The sequence below is a fragment of the Epinephelus moara genome, chromosome 5 (assembly GCF_006386435.1).
Source record: "Epinephelus moara isolate mb chromosome 5, YSFRI_EMoa_1.0, whole genome shotgun sequence".
In the NCBI taxonomy this organism is placed as follows: Eukaryota; Metazoa; Chordata; class Actinopteri; order Perciformes; family Serranidae; genus Epinephelus; species Epinephelus moara.
Window position 1 is genome coordinate 10,768,647 of NC_065510.1, and position 14,837 is coordinate 10,783,483.

Below are 14,837 nucleotides of genomic sequence, written 5' to 3' on the forward strand. Positions count from 1 at the left end.
CGGCTCCAACGGCTATCCACGCGATATGTTACAAGAATCACGCGATAGTGGCCACTTGTTTAGAATTCCCGAAAGATGGCGGCGGCGCCTCCGGATGAGGCTACCCTGCAGTCTCGCATCAGTAAGTCATTATACTGTACACTATCTGATTAACTTTTGAACGTGAAGCCATAGCCGATGCGCTGTTAGGGGACACGGATATATATTATCAGTTTAAATTTGCCGCTGTCGGACATATTACTCTCCCCAGGGAAGATATGTTTAAGAGTCAAGGGAGCGAATGTCATCAAATCAAAAAGTGTCAGTTGTCGATGAGGAACAAACTCAGATTAAATGTCTCCTTTGCTGTGATGTGCTCGTATTTTGAGCTCACACTGTGGTTACTGTTGACAGTTTGAGGGTGGTGATGCTACACAAACATGACATTTAAGTAAAAAGAATCATACTAATGTCCAGCTGAATGCTAACAGAATCTACTAGCTAGTTAGCTGCTGATCGTTTCCTCACGGACCAAGACAAGCCAGCTGAACGAACCCAAAACCAGGAACCATAACGACACAGTACTAATGCCATGATCTTAGACACAGCAGCACCAGCAACCTCAACTGCTCCAAACAAGAGAGGCGATAGATTGTGTAAAGCAAACAACCAGAGGCTACAGCTGCTGACAGGGAGCACAGGCGTTCCGTAGGATTTACTCTAAACTTTGCTGCTGCTGTTAAACCCCAGTGTGAAGTCACTACCTGCAAGAGGTCTGACAGACTTCACACATCTATCCAGAGCAATCTGACATAAAGAATGTCAGGAGACTCATGATTTGTTATAATTTTTGCTAAATGTAATTAGGGCTGCAACGATTAGTCAACTAATCGATGACTAATCGACTATTAAAATAATCGGTGACTATTTTAGTAGTTGACTAATCGGTTTAAGTCATTTTTCATCGAAAAGTACTATAAAGTCTCCCAAAATACTCCCAAAATGAGTACGAAACAAGGCATAAGATGACATAATTTTGGGGTTTCGCAGAGACAGACCGACATTTTTCAACATTTTAACACATTTAGCGATAAAATGATTAGTCGACTAATCGAAGAAATAATCGACAGATTAGTCGACGATGAAAATAATCGTTAGTTGCAGCCCTAAATGTAATATAGAAGACAAGTCATATGCAGCAATTTGAGATGCAGAATTTAGTCTAATGTGTTTCCTTTTACACAGACAAGGCCACCAACCCTTTGAATAAGGAGACCGACTGGGACAATATCAAGGGGTTTTGTGATCAGCTCAACGATGAACCAGACGGGTGAGATGATGATTATGATGAAGATATCTCACCATTTCAAAATAGTTGTTCTCTTAAAGGTCCAGTGTGGAAGATTTACGGAGATTCAGTGGCGTCTAGCGGTGAGGATTGCAGATTGCAACCAGCTGAAACTTCTCCAGGTTAAAATTCATTTAGTGTTCATCATTCAGGAGGTTTTTACTGGAGGCAGAATTATCCATAGTGGTCTCCTTCTCTCCAAAACAAACAGACCAGATGGTTAAAACAAGTAAAGATGCCAAATTAAGTAGTTTCACATCACAAATCAGTGTTTGTCCTGTGCTGTTTGGCATTTTTCAGACGGATCTCCATCCCGGCACCTGCTAATGTGTGCTCACCTTATTTCTGATCCAGACATTTAGGAGGTTTTTACTGTACGCTGAATTATCCACAGAGGTCTCATCCTCCAAAACAAATGGACCCAGTGATTTAAACTGGTGAAAACACAGAATAAAGCAGTTTCACATTTGTGACATTGCTGTTTTTCCTATGTTGCTCATCATGAAGGGGCTGCGAAGTACGATGGCCAACGCAAAAACATAAATGGCCCTCTCTAGAGCCAGTGTTTGGTTTGTCTGCTACTGTAGAAACATGGCGGTGCAACATGGCAAATGCCATAGATGAGATCCCATTCCCTATATAAATATAAACGGCTCATTCTAACATAATGAAAACACAATCATACTTATTTTCAGGTGATGATACACTAAAGAAAACACCTGTATTGTATTCCATGTCTGCCAGTATATCCCAAAAAGCTACACACTGGACCTTTAATCACCATATACAAAATGCACAATCTAATCAACGCTATGCCAGTTTCTCTAAACTCTAACAATTTGTTTTAATCCAGTTTCAAAACGTTTACCTCGCATCCTATCATACCTTATATATCCTATGTAATATTTTATCACACAACATTAAATATCTCTGACCATTCTCCTGCTTTCTTTTCACTTCAGAGATGTTTAGCTTCACATGTTGGCAAATCATTTGTGCATGCTTTTACAAAGTGTTTCTGTGGCACATTTCAAATTGATGTCTTGTATTATTCTTGACTCATTTTTGTCTGTGAGTGAAGTGAAGGTTAATTTGTTTAAATCTATCAGTCCCCAGCTTGCAACCAGACTTCTGGCCCACAAGATCCAGTCTCCTCAGGAGTGGGAGGCTATGCAAGCGCTTACGGTAAGCTAACAAGTGTAAACGTGTGCAGAACGCCACATTAGGAGCCACTTGTCGTTATTTTTAGAATGAATGCTTTTTTGTGAAGGATTGTTTGAGCAAAGATTAAACAAACTTTAAATTATTCACAGGTTCTAGAGACATGCATGAAGAACTGTGGAAAGCGATTTCACAGTGAAGTGGGAAAGTTTCGCTTTCTCAATGAGCTCATCAAAGTGGTGTCACCCAAGGTAATGATCCCTGTCTGTGATAGTTAGTTGTTGAGAAGTGAAAGCAGCTTTTAACCGCCTATAGAAACTTTGTGGGAATAGTTAAAGAACAGCATAAACACATTTTTCTTTAACTGCTTGAATCTCCTCTTCTCTGCAGTACTTAGGTGCCCGGGCTCCAGAGGCAGTGAAGAAGAAGGTGTTAGAAATAATGTACAGCTGGACAGTGAGGCTGCCTGACGAGACCAAAATAGCAGATGCCTATCAGATGCTGAAAAAGCAGGGTGAGTGCTCTAGAAGTTTGAAAGCACGACAAACCATCAAGATAAAGGACAAGCTTGACAGGTTGCTTTAGCTTGAGGTTTCTCATTCTCTTCATGGTTTACACGCATGACGTGTTACTCCACACATTTAACATACAGTGGTTTATTGATGTGTTTTAAAGTTCCCATATTTCGCTGATGACGTGATAGTGCTCTGCTTGGTTCCCAGTATTTTCCATGTATTTGCAAATAGTGTTTTGTACAAGTCAGTATCAGTTCCCCTTTTTATGGTGATGAGCCACAAGCATGAGACTGAAGTCCTTAGTCATGCTGCTTAGTTGAATCTAGTGTGAACTGAAAAAGCAGTCTTAAGTTACTGCAGTATAATCAACACAATATCAGTAGCACGTTTGGACAGAATACAACTGTCTTATCATTATGTGATTGTATTTATCTAAAAGAGGTGTCAGAAACAATGTTAAAGCAGCATTATCACACACTGTATGTCATGGACAGTACTCTGAGCCAGAGGAGACCTAGATGACCTCACTGAGTCGTTGACATGTGGTGTCCTTGTCCTCTTCCAGGCATTGTCAAGCTGGATCCTGTGCTTCCTGATGACAAGCCCCTCCCACCCCCTCCACCCAGAGCCAAAAATGTCATCTTTGAGGATGAGGAGAAATCCAAGGTATGAGCGATGATGACGAGGCACCAGTCACTTTGAATAGGTGCTCAAAAGGAAAGACTGTTTCTAAAAATGTTCTGTGCCCATCAAATCCTGTTTGAAGTGACACTCCTGGGAAAGTCATCAAGGCACCAGCAGTTTACAGAGTTCTCTTCCTCTTTTCTTTCCTCTCCCTCTTCTGTCCTATCCTGTTTTTGTAGATGCTGTCTCGCCTATTGAACAGCACTCACCCAGAAGATCTAAGGGCTGCAAACAAGCTCATTAAGGAAATGGTCCAGGAGGTGAGTCATCGGTTTTGTTTACTGAATGTGTGTGCTGCACAGTTTGTGTTTTTAGTTACATGCATGTGTGTCTGTTTTTCCACCATTTGTACAAACGACACACCTGATTATGTAACGTGCTGACACTAATGCACTTGAAAAGTAGTCTCAAGGCCTTTTAAGATATTTTTGATTATTATTTTTAGAGGGATTATAGAGCAGGTTATGCACCCGCTTTCCTCCAACATTGGCAATATGTGGAAATCCAGTTATTATGAAGGCAAGAAGTAACGTCTGCAAACTTACCCCATGCCACAAAAGTTAAATCAAGATGTTTCCACCCTGCTTGGATCTTCATCAGGTCAAAATGTTTCAAATTTAACCAGATGACAGAAAAAATATGAAAATAAGAGGCACTATACCTTGTTCAACAAGAAATGTAATTTTCCTATCAAATGCCCATGTGGTTTACATAGGAAAAACACAAAGAGCACCAAAAATGGTGCAGAACACCGGAATCAGGATCAGAGTGGCTAATCATTCAGTGGCCTCTCTTAGATACGGTGGCATCAAGCATGTTAGATGTCTAAGACGAGGAGGTGATTTAAATGTTCTCTTGCTCTAAAGAGAAAGTTTTTACACTTTCGGTCTTTGCTCTCTTCCAGTTCGAGGTCTGAATCGAGAATGGGATCAAACATTTTCTCTAAAATAAAAAATGGTGGTCCTCCTTGTATGTTTATAGATATGTGTATTTATCTAGACCCTGACACACATATTTGCAAAAATGAAAATCTGTCTATTAATATGACAGATGTGTTTCTTCCTTATTTGGATTTGACCTAACTAACTTTTTAAAAAGGGTGTTTTAGACCCAATTGTATTACTGTTTCTCCCCGTACACTTTTTTCTATGTATTTTATTGAACTGTTCTTTTTTTTTTTTAAATTGCCTCACCACTTTGAGTGTTTTAGATGGTTAACCACACCTGCCATCATAAAGCTTGTCAGCCTTTTGGTGTGCATTATTTATAAATACAGGTGTGGTTTCAGCTTTTTAAACATTTTGATCTGACAAAGATCCAAGTAGGATTAAAACTTTGTCTTGATCAAACATTTGTTGCATGCAGTAAGTGAGCAGGTGTTCATCATGTACACTACTCTTTGATATTATATGTGTATAATTATTATCAGTGAAATCCAAGTAATGATCAATGTTTTGATCTATTGAACATCAGCTTTTAGATTCAGTTAGACATTATTAAAGATAATCATCTTGAAACTAATCGGTTTCTCCGATGTTCAACACCTTTCGTTAAATTCCTTTCAAAATAATTAATATAAAAACATTAAAAACTGAACAGGTTGTTCCCAAAGTCATGAAGATTAATGATTAGGATTTGAAAGTCATATTTAGCAAAATGGGTATGAACAGATTTAATTGTTTAAAATAAAATGCTTGTCATCAGTCTACAAGCCCAGGGGTGTCTGAGATATCTCAGATGTCTCTCCAATTAACATGTATCAACCAGAAAGAGCCTTAAAACGATCACAAAAAGATGCAAAGGAACTGCAATTACGACAAAAAGGGGTCAAACAAAGACAAGGAGACACAAAATGACTACAATGAAAAATAAAACGACCAAAATAGGCACAAAACCACCACAAAGTCTGTGTTTCTTGCTGCTATGTAGGAGAGGTAGTGGGACTTTCTGTGTATCTGTGCCCTGTTGTCTCAATTTAACTCCTCAAATCATTTCCATGGCTCGTGAAATTTTAAAATGTAAAATCTATTTTTAACATTCACATATTTAGATTTTTATTGTGATAAGAAATAATCTTAAACAGTAATGTAGCCTGTATCACCATAAGGCATTATTTCCTTTTATCTTAATCACCCTGAGGAACAAATTTAGTCACTGTGAGATCCTTTCGTTCTTTTTCCAGGACCAAAAGCGTGTGGAGAAAGTATCAAAGCGATTAAACGCCATCCAGGAGGTGAAAGAGAGTGTGAGCCTGCTGAGCCAGCTGCTGGAGGGCTACAGCAGGGACAGCTGCTCCCAGAGCAACCAGGAGCTCATTAAGGTTAGCACAGCTCAGCACATTAAAACTAGCTGCAGCTACAGTCTCGTAATTCTGCTCGCGTTACCCATTGCAGGTTTTAGAGTTTGTAACGTGTCTGTTCGCAGGATCTTTACCAGCGCTGTGAAAAAATGAGGCCTACGTTGTTCCGATTAGCAAGTGATACAGAGGACAGTGATGAAGCTTTAGGTAAGGCTGCTGAACTCATGACTTTGACACTATGTCATACTATCACAGGCAGAATAAGGTTTTTATGAAGTCACATGTTTTCCCCCATACAAAGGCACAAGATGTGAAAACCACATTGGTGTTGCTCATGAGCCTTTCTCTGCTTACAGCGGATATCTTACAGGCCAATGACAGCCTGACACAGGTCATCAACCTGTACAGACACCTGGTGAAGGGAGAGGATGTTCCAAAGGACGGCACAACCATGCCCTCACAGCCAGGTGGGTGCATGCATGTGATTTGGCATCCTTTACTGCTTGGTTGTTTAAATAAATTATCCAATCATCTCTGTAGACGATAAGATCACAGATAAGGTTTTCTTTGTCCAAATCAGACGGCACTAGCTCAGCACTCGTAGACCTGATGGGACTTAACGCATCAGCCAACTCAGCACCATCCAACCCAGAGCCCTCCAGCCTACAGAGCCTGACTCAGACCGTGGGCATCAGCCTCTTGGATGATGAGCTCATGTCACTGGGTAAGCACACAAAACCTCATCTGGCTTGTAAACACAAAGGCAGATTACTAAGCTTAACTTTTTAACAAGCCAAAGAGGACGTGTCAGCAATGCCTGCACAGCACAGTTTAACCTGATTTCCACTGGCCGGTGTGTGGCCCTGCTGCTGGCTGTCTGGCTGTCTGGCTAAAACGGCGTCTTCAGAGGCAGGCAACATCTGGCAAGACCACAACAAAGCCACACACTTTCACAGACTTTTTAGATTTAGCCAAATGTGTTACAAACTGATATTAGCAGTGATGTTTTTCATTTGAAATTGTGTTCAGGGTTTGTCTGAAAGTGTTTTTGAACAGCATTACATTTTCCAGCACATGATGGCGCCTACACACGTGGCAACATGGTCTACACTCAGCCATTGAACTTCCATTTCTTAATTTTACCCCTATCCCTTGTTCTCAAGTGCCTCGGAACAGAGTTACAAGGGGTTGTGGTTGAAATCTTCTCCTATGAAATGGGACAACTCTTTAATACTGTGATTCGTCATCAGTAGTTGTCGATGTATGTAAACAGACGCACCTGTGGCAATAATGGTGTTCTCACAATAACTTTTGCCATTCATCCGATAGTGGTAGTAAAGCATGCATCTTTCATAACTTAAGTTTCACACTACCAACTGATCAAACAAGTCATGAGATAAAAAAGAACACTGCTTCATTACCAGGCCACTAGCAGTGCTCTGTAGGCTAACGTTAGCAACCTGTGTTCCTACCCTGCCAGTCTGCACTGATGTTTGAGGAGCAGTAACAAGTGCAGCAACTTCACTGCTTGAATTAAGTTAAATTTCAGGCAGAATGCAACATGGAAATATTTCAAAATGTGGGACTGTCATGCACAAATCAGCAATAATAGTAATGTTAGCTAGCGAGCTAGTTAGCGCCTGAGAAATCAGCATACTACTAGTGATTTTTTTATGCTTGTTATAAAGAAACGGAACATAATACATTGAACTGTTTTTTTGTCTTATCCGCTGTGAGGGTCCAAAGACAGAGGGATGTCTCATGCAGTAAAGCCCTCTGAGGCAAATTGTGATTCGTGATTCTGGGCTTCATAAATAAAATTGACTTGAACTGAATTTTCTTTGTTGCTCCTGCAGCCGTCTTATCAGTGATTTCGTGTAACACTTGGTTTGGAGTTTGCCTCCGAAAGACCTCAGTTTGGAGGGCCATGTAGCACTTACACTTTTCCCTCTATTCAAACAACAATCTGAACACCTTACCCCCAGACATGAACACACAAAACAGGGGCAAAGGGTGTGTCAGGACTGAGCTGTAACGTCAGGGACTGTGCTACTTTAAAAACCAAGAAATTGCAGCAGAGAATGTACTTTTTATGCAGAGTTAACCATTTTAATATAAACTGTTGGCTTTTATAAATGTTTTATACACTTCACAGTGTTCTGACTTTTGGTCTCATGTGTGCTTGGTGACATGTACACAGGACCAAGTCAGATTGCAGTGACAAACAAGATGGGGGAAAATCATAGTACTGACCAATAAATAACCTGTACCCCAAACTGACCAAAACTTTGACCAAAAAAACCTTAAAACAAGTAGATAGAAGAGTTTTTTTACTCCTCAGGCCATCAACCTATATAAATGCAGCTTATTCCACATGTTTCTCAGCTGGTCACTTGCACTGTGGCACTTTTATATCAATTTATTTATTGATTTTAGATGTTTTAGATGGCTGTATTTATTTTTACTTTATTGTTTATTCAGTCTCAATCAAATGTGTTTTATTATGTTGTGGGTTTAGAACATATGTTATTCTGTTGTTTCTTACTATGGATCTTATGGGGTCTTTATGTCTGGAGCACTAAACCAAACAAATGTTCCAGTGTGTGACAGTTAAGTTTATCTGAATCTGAATCTTTAAAATGTTAAAACCACCAAAAACTGAATTAACCTTTGTTGTCTTTGATTTCTCAGGTCTGAATGTAACGGAAAACTTCGACTCTCAGAACACTTTCCAGGTGCAGACTGTAAGATAACACTGTACTGCTCACATTAAAGCCATTTTATGTAGAATTTAATAATGTCTGACAAAACAAACAGACTCTTCTACAAACAAAAACCATCAGAATAATTTAAAATATGTCAGAATCACATACAATTATATATGAGTGGTTTTAATACTGATTTCATTTTTCAAAACCATTTTACATCATCTCCATCTCCTCATGCACTTACTGACAGGCACTCTTTAACCCTCTGTTTGTTCTCTCAGTCTTCTAATAGCACAGAACCATCTGCTGCATCGATCCCTGCCGCAGTGTTGCTACCAGCTGTGGTCCAAACACCGCAGGCTCCTCCAGCAGGGGGCCCCACTGCTCCCTCTAAACCCATGGACGAGCTGGAATTGTTGGGGAAGACATTGTTACAGCAGTCTCTACCTCCAGAGAGCCAGCAGGTCAAATGGTAAGCTCAGCAGACTTAGGGTTGCACAATATGAGGAAAATGTGTTATAACGTAATTTAATATAGTGATATGATATTATTTGCAATTAGATAAACTGATCTTAAAATGCACTCAGTCCTGGCTTTCTGCTGCTGTTAGTATACTGATAACATTGCTTGTTGAATTAAAAAATTATAAATTATTTCCAACATTCTTTAATTGAACAAATTTAACATTTAACTGAACAAAGACAGCACTAAAAAGATGAAGAAGTGCCACACAGCTGTGTTAAATCACTTGTAATGGGGCGTTATGTCTTTGATATTTTTTCTTCCGTATAACTCGTGTTTCCCATTCTTCTACACGCAGGGATAAGCTCCAACCTCATTCCAGAGTCACCTTACGAGATCTGCAGACCAAGTCTAGCACCAACTCAAGACCCACTCCCAATGCAACCACCACCTCCTCTGGTCCCGCGACTGCTCCAGGGCCCACGCCCAGCCTACCCGTCCAATCAGAGCAGCCTGACACTCTCCTCCTCTCCCATCTCAGTCTGGCAGCTGCTGAGAAAAGCTCTTCAGCTGCCGCCGAGCCCTACGACAACATCTCTCTCGCTGACGTTACTGTGCCTCTGGAAGCAATCAAACCTAGTAAGCATGGGCAAGAACGAGTCTAGTCACAGGTGCAATTTTCTCCATTTCTCTTCATCACATTTTGTTTCTCTGCATTTCTGCAAATATATTTCAGGCAGCTTATTACCAGTGACTGTATTCGACAAACACAGTCTCCGGGTTTTGTTCACCTTTGCCCGAGACTGTCCTCCTTCACGACCCGACGTGCTGGTGGTGATCATCTCCATGCTGTCCTCGGCCCCCATTCCTGTCACCAATATCCGCTTTCAGGCAGCTGTACCAAAGGTAAGTTCTCCCTCCTCGGTTTTGAATCTATCAGAGCATCAGTGTAAGAGCCTTATCTTTGTGCGTATCGCTTCTTAACATGTTTTCTGTGTGGGGGTGTCTATGTTGCCTAGGTGATGAAAGTAAAGCTGCAGCCTCCATCTAGCACCGAGCTCCCGGCCTTCAATCCCATCCTGCCTCCAGCTGCCATCACACAGATCCTGCTGCTGGCCAACCCTCACAAGGTACTGTGACATGCAGCATGAAAACTGGGGCGGTCAAAAGTCCGAGTCAGCCTCAACTGACTTTTTTTTCTCTTGTCTTTCAGGAAAAAGTACGTTTGCGGTACAAGCTGACATTCAACCTGGGTGACAAATCTCACGATGAATCTGGCGACGTGGACCAGTTCCCGCCTCCAAACACCTGGGGGAACCTTTAGTGAGAACGTCCCACCTCCCGTCATCTGATCTGCTGCTTCCTTTAGATTTAGGTTGAAGTTGTCCCTTATTGCTGGCTCGAGGCGAGACGGCCTCTCTACACTTCAGTAGTATCTGACTCTGGTTTGGTAAAACAAACTGACATGAGACCAGTTGTGGGAACCAGCTTCTACCTTGTGCCTTCCTTCGCAGCCTTTCTGTCCTTATTCGATCATCTCCACGTTCCTGTGTTTCGTAGCTACTTTTCCCTCCTCCAGCAATCATTCCAGCGCAAACTATAAAGCAAACTATCAGAAACTTTGATTTAACGCAGAGACTTTTGGGGAAACAAGTTGAGCCTTTTAAAAACTGAATGTGTGCATTTTTTTGATCAAAGGGAGAGCTCACCCTAAAATCAAAAATATATATTTTTCCTCTTGTCCTGTGGTACTACTGATGTGTGAGGTGCTGAGTGTTGGATATATCGGCTGTAGAGATGTCTGTTTTGTTCTAAGTTAGTGGAGCGAGATGGCACTCGGCTTGTGGTGCTCAGTGTCCAAAAAATACATTTGAAAAACTCAACAGCAATGTCTCTTTCCAGAAATCATTACCTAGTTACTCAAGATAATCCACAGACCTTGTTGTGAGCAGTTTCATGTAGGGACTATTTTCTTTCTACCGAACTACACCTGCCAACTGTATCATCTTGCAGAAGGAAGCATGAGATGTAAACACTAATGGCGTCCTTGGGTGAACTGTAAAGTTAGCTAGGTGAGCTAGCAGTAGATGCACACTTCCTTCTGCACAATGATACAGTTGGTGGGTGTAGTTTGGTAGAAAGAAAATAGTTCCTACATGAAACTGCTCACAACAAGCTCTATGGATTATCTTGAGTAAGTGAGTCATGATTTCTGGAAAGAGACATTGCTGTTGAGTTTTTCCGAATGTATTTTTGGCGCATTGAGCACCACCAGCCGAGTGCCATCTAGTTTCATTATATGCGAGAGAAGGCAGACATCTCTACGGGCCGATATCTTCAACACTCTGCAGCTCACACCAAAACAATCCACACTGATCAATAGCACGACAGGTAAGAGTAAAAATATGTACCTTTTGATTTTGGTGTGAACTGTCCCTTTAACACGCTGGCTGTGTAACACTTCTCTCAGATGTCCCACGTCATGTGAATTACACGTCACAGCTTCTGTTTTATTTTTACAGAAACTGAAAGTATCTGATGCATTCCTAACTTTGGACAGCAACAGAGAGGGGTTGCAGCAAATCATAATTTTCTTTTAGCCCATCAATAACGCTCTTCAGTTATAGTTTAGTTACATGCTTAAAGTGACGTTTACAGTATGACCAACAGCCAAAACACCCAATGTATTCAAACTATGATGTGGAATAGATGGTATTCTCACCTGATAAATAACTTTAATTATCAGAATTGAATTTCCTATCAAATGACAACACTACGTCAGTGTTCAAGGAGCAGCAGCAGCAGCAGCAGCAGTGTATTTAATAATCTAATGGTGTCATGCTCATCTTATTAGCAGACCTCTTGGGTTGCATAGGGAAATTAAATTAAATTTAACTGTTAACACTTTGAGATTGTTGAAGTGGTGGAGACAGAGTGTGAGGAGTTGATCTGAAATGCAGTAATAACTGGAAAAGTACCAGGAGAGACCAATGTGTCCTGGGAGCATACAGAATATACTAGTACATTGTTTTTAATTATCGTCTTGGTTTTATTATTTGTGTCATGCATGGGCAGTGTGTGTCTGAGCTCTGACAGTAGGCCTTTTCTACAGCGGATTTGTCATAGCAGGAAAAGCACACCTGTTTGGGAAGTCAACCATCATTGAGTTCATTAGTTACGCCCGTGCTTTTCCTACTGCGACATGTAAAAAAAAATGTCCTCTGTGAAAAAGGACTACAAAAGAAGGACACTGAATTGCTGCCCGTTAAAATGCTGAAGTTTAGCTTTTAATTTCTGCACTTTTATTTGTTTTCATCCCTTTTGTTTTGACGTCATGTTTCACTCAGGATTTTGAGTTATTTTACACAACACCAATTTTCATGCACTTTTAATTTTGCACATGCGACCATTCCATATTACAACACATTGTCCTTTCTCATTTGCTGCCTTTCTTATTGTTAATCGACCCAAAGAGGGACATGTCAAGTCCTGAGTTGACATTGCTTGACATCCGGTCTGATTCTACCACATGTGCCTGAGATGAAACGTTTGATTTTCATTTGCTTTGTACATATGTATACAAATGACTAGTTTGATCCTTGTTTCTGTTTTCATATGTTCATGTCCTTACCGGAAACGACAACTTTGTGAAAGAAATGACACATCAATGATGTTACAGAATCATCCCAATATCCACGGCCGTTGAGTTGATTGGAGCACTTAGGGTCATGAAGACTAAAATAAAAAGAGATTGGAGGCAGACTGGTTCCAACTGAGATATAAGACTCTGAAGTGCACGTGAAACTCCAAATGTGTCTAACTACAGTAGTGATAGAGCTGGAGATTCAGTTTATAATATGCAGAGGGTTTAAGGGGAACTCTGGTATTTTTCAACCTGGACCCTGTTTTCCCACGGTTTTGTGACTGGGTGATTCATGGGAACAATAATTTTTGAAATTGGTCCAGTACTGAGAGAGAGTACTGCAGCTGACAACGGCGAAACAGACTACAATGTAACCTCTCTGGACAGGTGGTTTCGCCACTGACAGGCTCAGATAGTGTCTGACAGCATCACAGAAAAGACGCTATAGAGAAATGACATGTATTTCCATACCTTTTGCTTGTTCTGCTCTGTTTTGTGTCCTAGTCTCACTAACAAGATGTCTCGCTCTGAAAATCAGCTAAATATTCAGCCCTGACATTTATCTTTTAGATAACACTAAGATAGACTTTCTGCACTCCAATTCAACAAACTATTACTGGCACTTTTCTCTCCAACCGTCACTAAAGTTTCCACTGTTTTCTCCCTCGTGAAGAATGAGACTGCCACCGCGAGCCTTGGACACAGAGCATAACGGAATGAGCGAAAGGTTTCTCTGTCCGTCCTTTTCTGTAATGTTGTAAGACACTCATATTAAAAATCTGAGCCTGTCAGTGGCAAAATTAAGCAATTTTAATTGATGCAAATTGTCAGGGTGCACCTGCCCAGCATGGTAACATTATAGCCTGTTTCTTCGCTGCTGGCTGCTGCATCATGGATGTATAAAGAAAACTGCATACAACATTGGAGGCGGGAGCCTTTTATTCCTATTTAAGTTGCTCAGAGGCATATAAAGACAAAATGATAAATTTTTACAGTATGAAAGTAACTGGATCTTCTACATTGTGTGGTCCATAGAACAAGTGCACTAGAGACTTGCAGCAGCCAAGTGGCTAACTCCTGGTTCAGTCAAAATTTTGTCATGTGGCTCTTCTAGACTTTAGAAATGTTATCTGACCAAATGGATCAAGGAGGCATTTTGCAGAGGTTGTGACGCTCAGAAAAATTCTGATTCACAGACGTCTCTTTCACAATGCAAGTCTATGGAAAAAGGCTTTTTTTGCCTTATGGCATCAGGTGACAAACCAGGATGATGTAATTCCACTTTTTATCGCTACGTAAAATTGGCTTCAAAGCCTGACGTCCCTGGGGGCATGTGCAGCACTTTGTCAACACAGAACTAGTTTAAAAAATTTGTTGTTCCCGTCAGTCACTGAGACACAAAAACACAGGGAAATAAGGTCCAGGTTGAAAAACACCAGAGTTCCCATTAAGAAGTTCCCACTGAGTAATATTGACTCAGTTATATACTTACCTGAAAGCAGGGTTACAATTCCTTTGTTAGATCAACACAGTGCCATCAATCAGTCTGACAGGTTGTTTTGGATGACTTTGAATCAGCTGTTTCATTTCCATAGAGATTTACTTATATTTATTGACAGATGCAGATACATCACTAACTTGTACAGGACTGGAAGGAAGAAAGCAATAATGAGACAAAGCGGTAGCCTCAGTAACCATCTTTCAGTCCGTCATGGCTTAACCAGATTGTAAATAATTGACATTTGTACTCCCAGCACGATTTATTGTAAACTATGCATTGTGCGGGCTGTAACCAGTTCGACCACATTGTCAGATTTAGACTTATCTTCTCTATACATTAGCAAATTTGCCACAAGAACTACAAGTTTATTGCAGCCTCCATCTTCTCCACAGTATCCTCCTATTTGGGATGTACAGTGCCACATTCTTTGACTGGATAAGCATTAATCATTGGTCCAGTCTGTGGGGAAGATGATGATGGATATCATACCTTATTCTTGGCAGAGGTCTTGACCTTAAGGTATTAAAGCTGGGGTAG

General features: G+C 40.7%; 1 protein-coding gene across 2 annotated transcripts; it reads left to right on the forward strand.

The window, feature by feature from the left end:
- The first annotated feature begins 50 nt into the window (after window positions 1–50).
- On the forward strand, window positions 51–12,916 carry LOC126389946 (ADP-ribosylation factor-binding protein GGA1-like). Of its 2 annotated transcripts, none has more exons than XM_050043970.1 (17): window positions 51–121; window positions 1,225–1,309; window positions 2,437–2,512; window positions 2,641–2,739; window positions 2,879–3,002; window positions 3,569–3,669; window positions 3,867–3,947; window positions 5,870–6,007; window positions 6,112–6,193; window positions 6,343–6,453; window positions 6,567–6,710; window positions 8,678–8,730; window positions 8,976–9,166; window positions 9,515–9,795; window positions 9,893–10,062; window positions 10,176–10,286; window positions 10,370–12,916. In XM_050043970.1, exons 1-17 carry the CDS (start codon window positions 76–78, stop codon window positions 10,478–10,480), a joined length of 2,004 nt encoding a protein of 667 aa, XP_049899927.1. In that variant the 5' UTR covers window positions 51–75; the 3' UTR covers window positions 10,481–12,916. The 2 variants fall into 2 exon arrangements, with proteins under 2 accessions (XP_049899927.1, XP_049899928.1); XM_050043971.1 differs by having other exon boundaries at window positions 8,678–8,721.
- The last annotated feature ends 1,921 nt before the right edge of the window (window positions 12,917–14,837 follow it).

Bases quoted from the DNA above. Each gene is read 5' to 3' on its own strand.
- LOC126389946 (XM_050043970.1), top strand. From the start codon at position 76: ATGGCGGCGGCGCCTCCGGATGAGGCTACCCTGCAGTCTCGCATCA. The intron at 3,948-5,869 runs GTGAGTCATCGG...TTCTTTTTCCAG, and splicing joins TTAAGGAAATGGTCCAGGAG to GACCAAAAGCGTGTGGAGAA. The intron at 6,454-6,566 runs GTGGGTGCATGC...TGTCCAAATCAG, and splicing joins AACCATGCCCTCACAGCCAG to ACGGCACTAGCTCAGCACTC.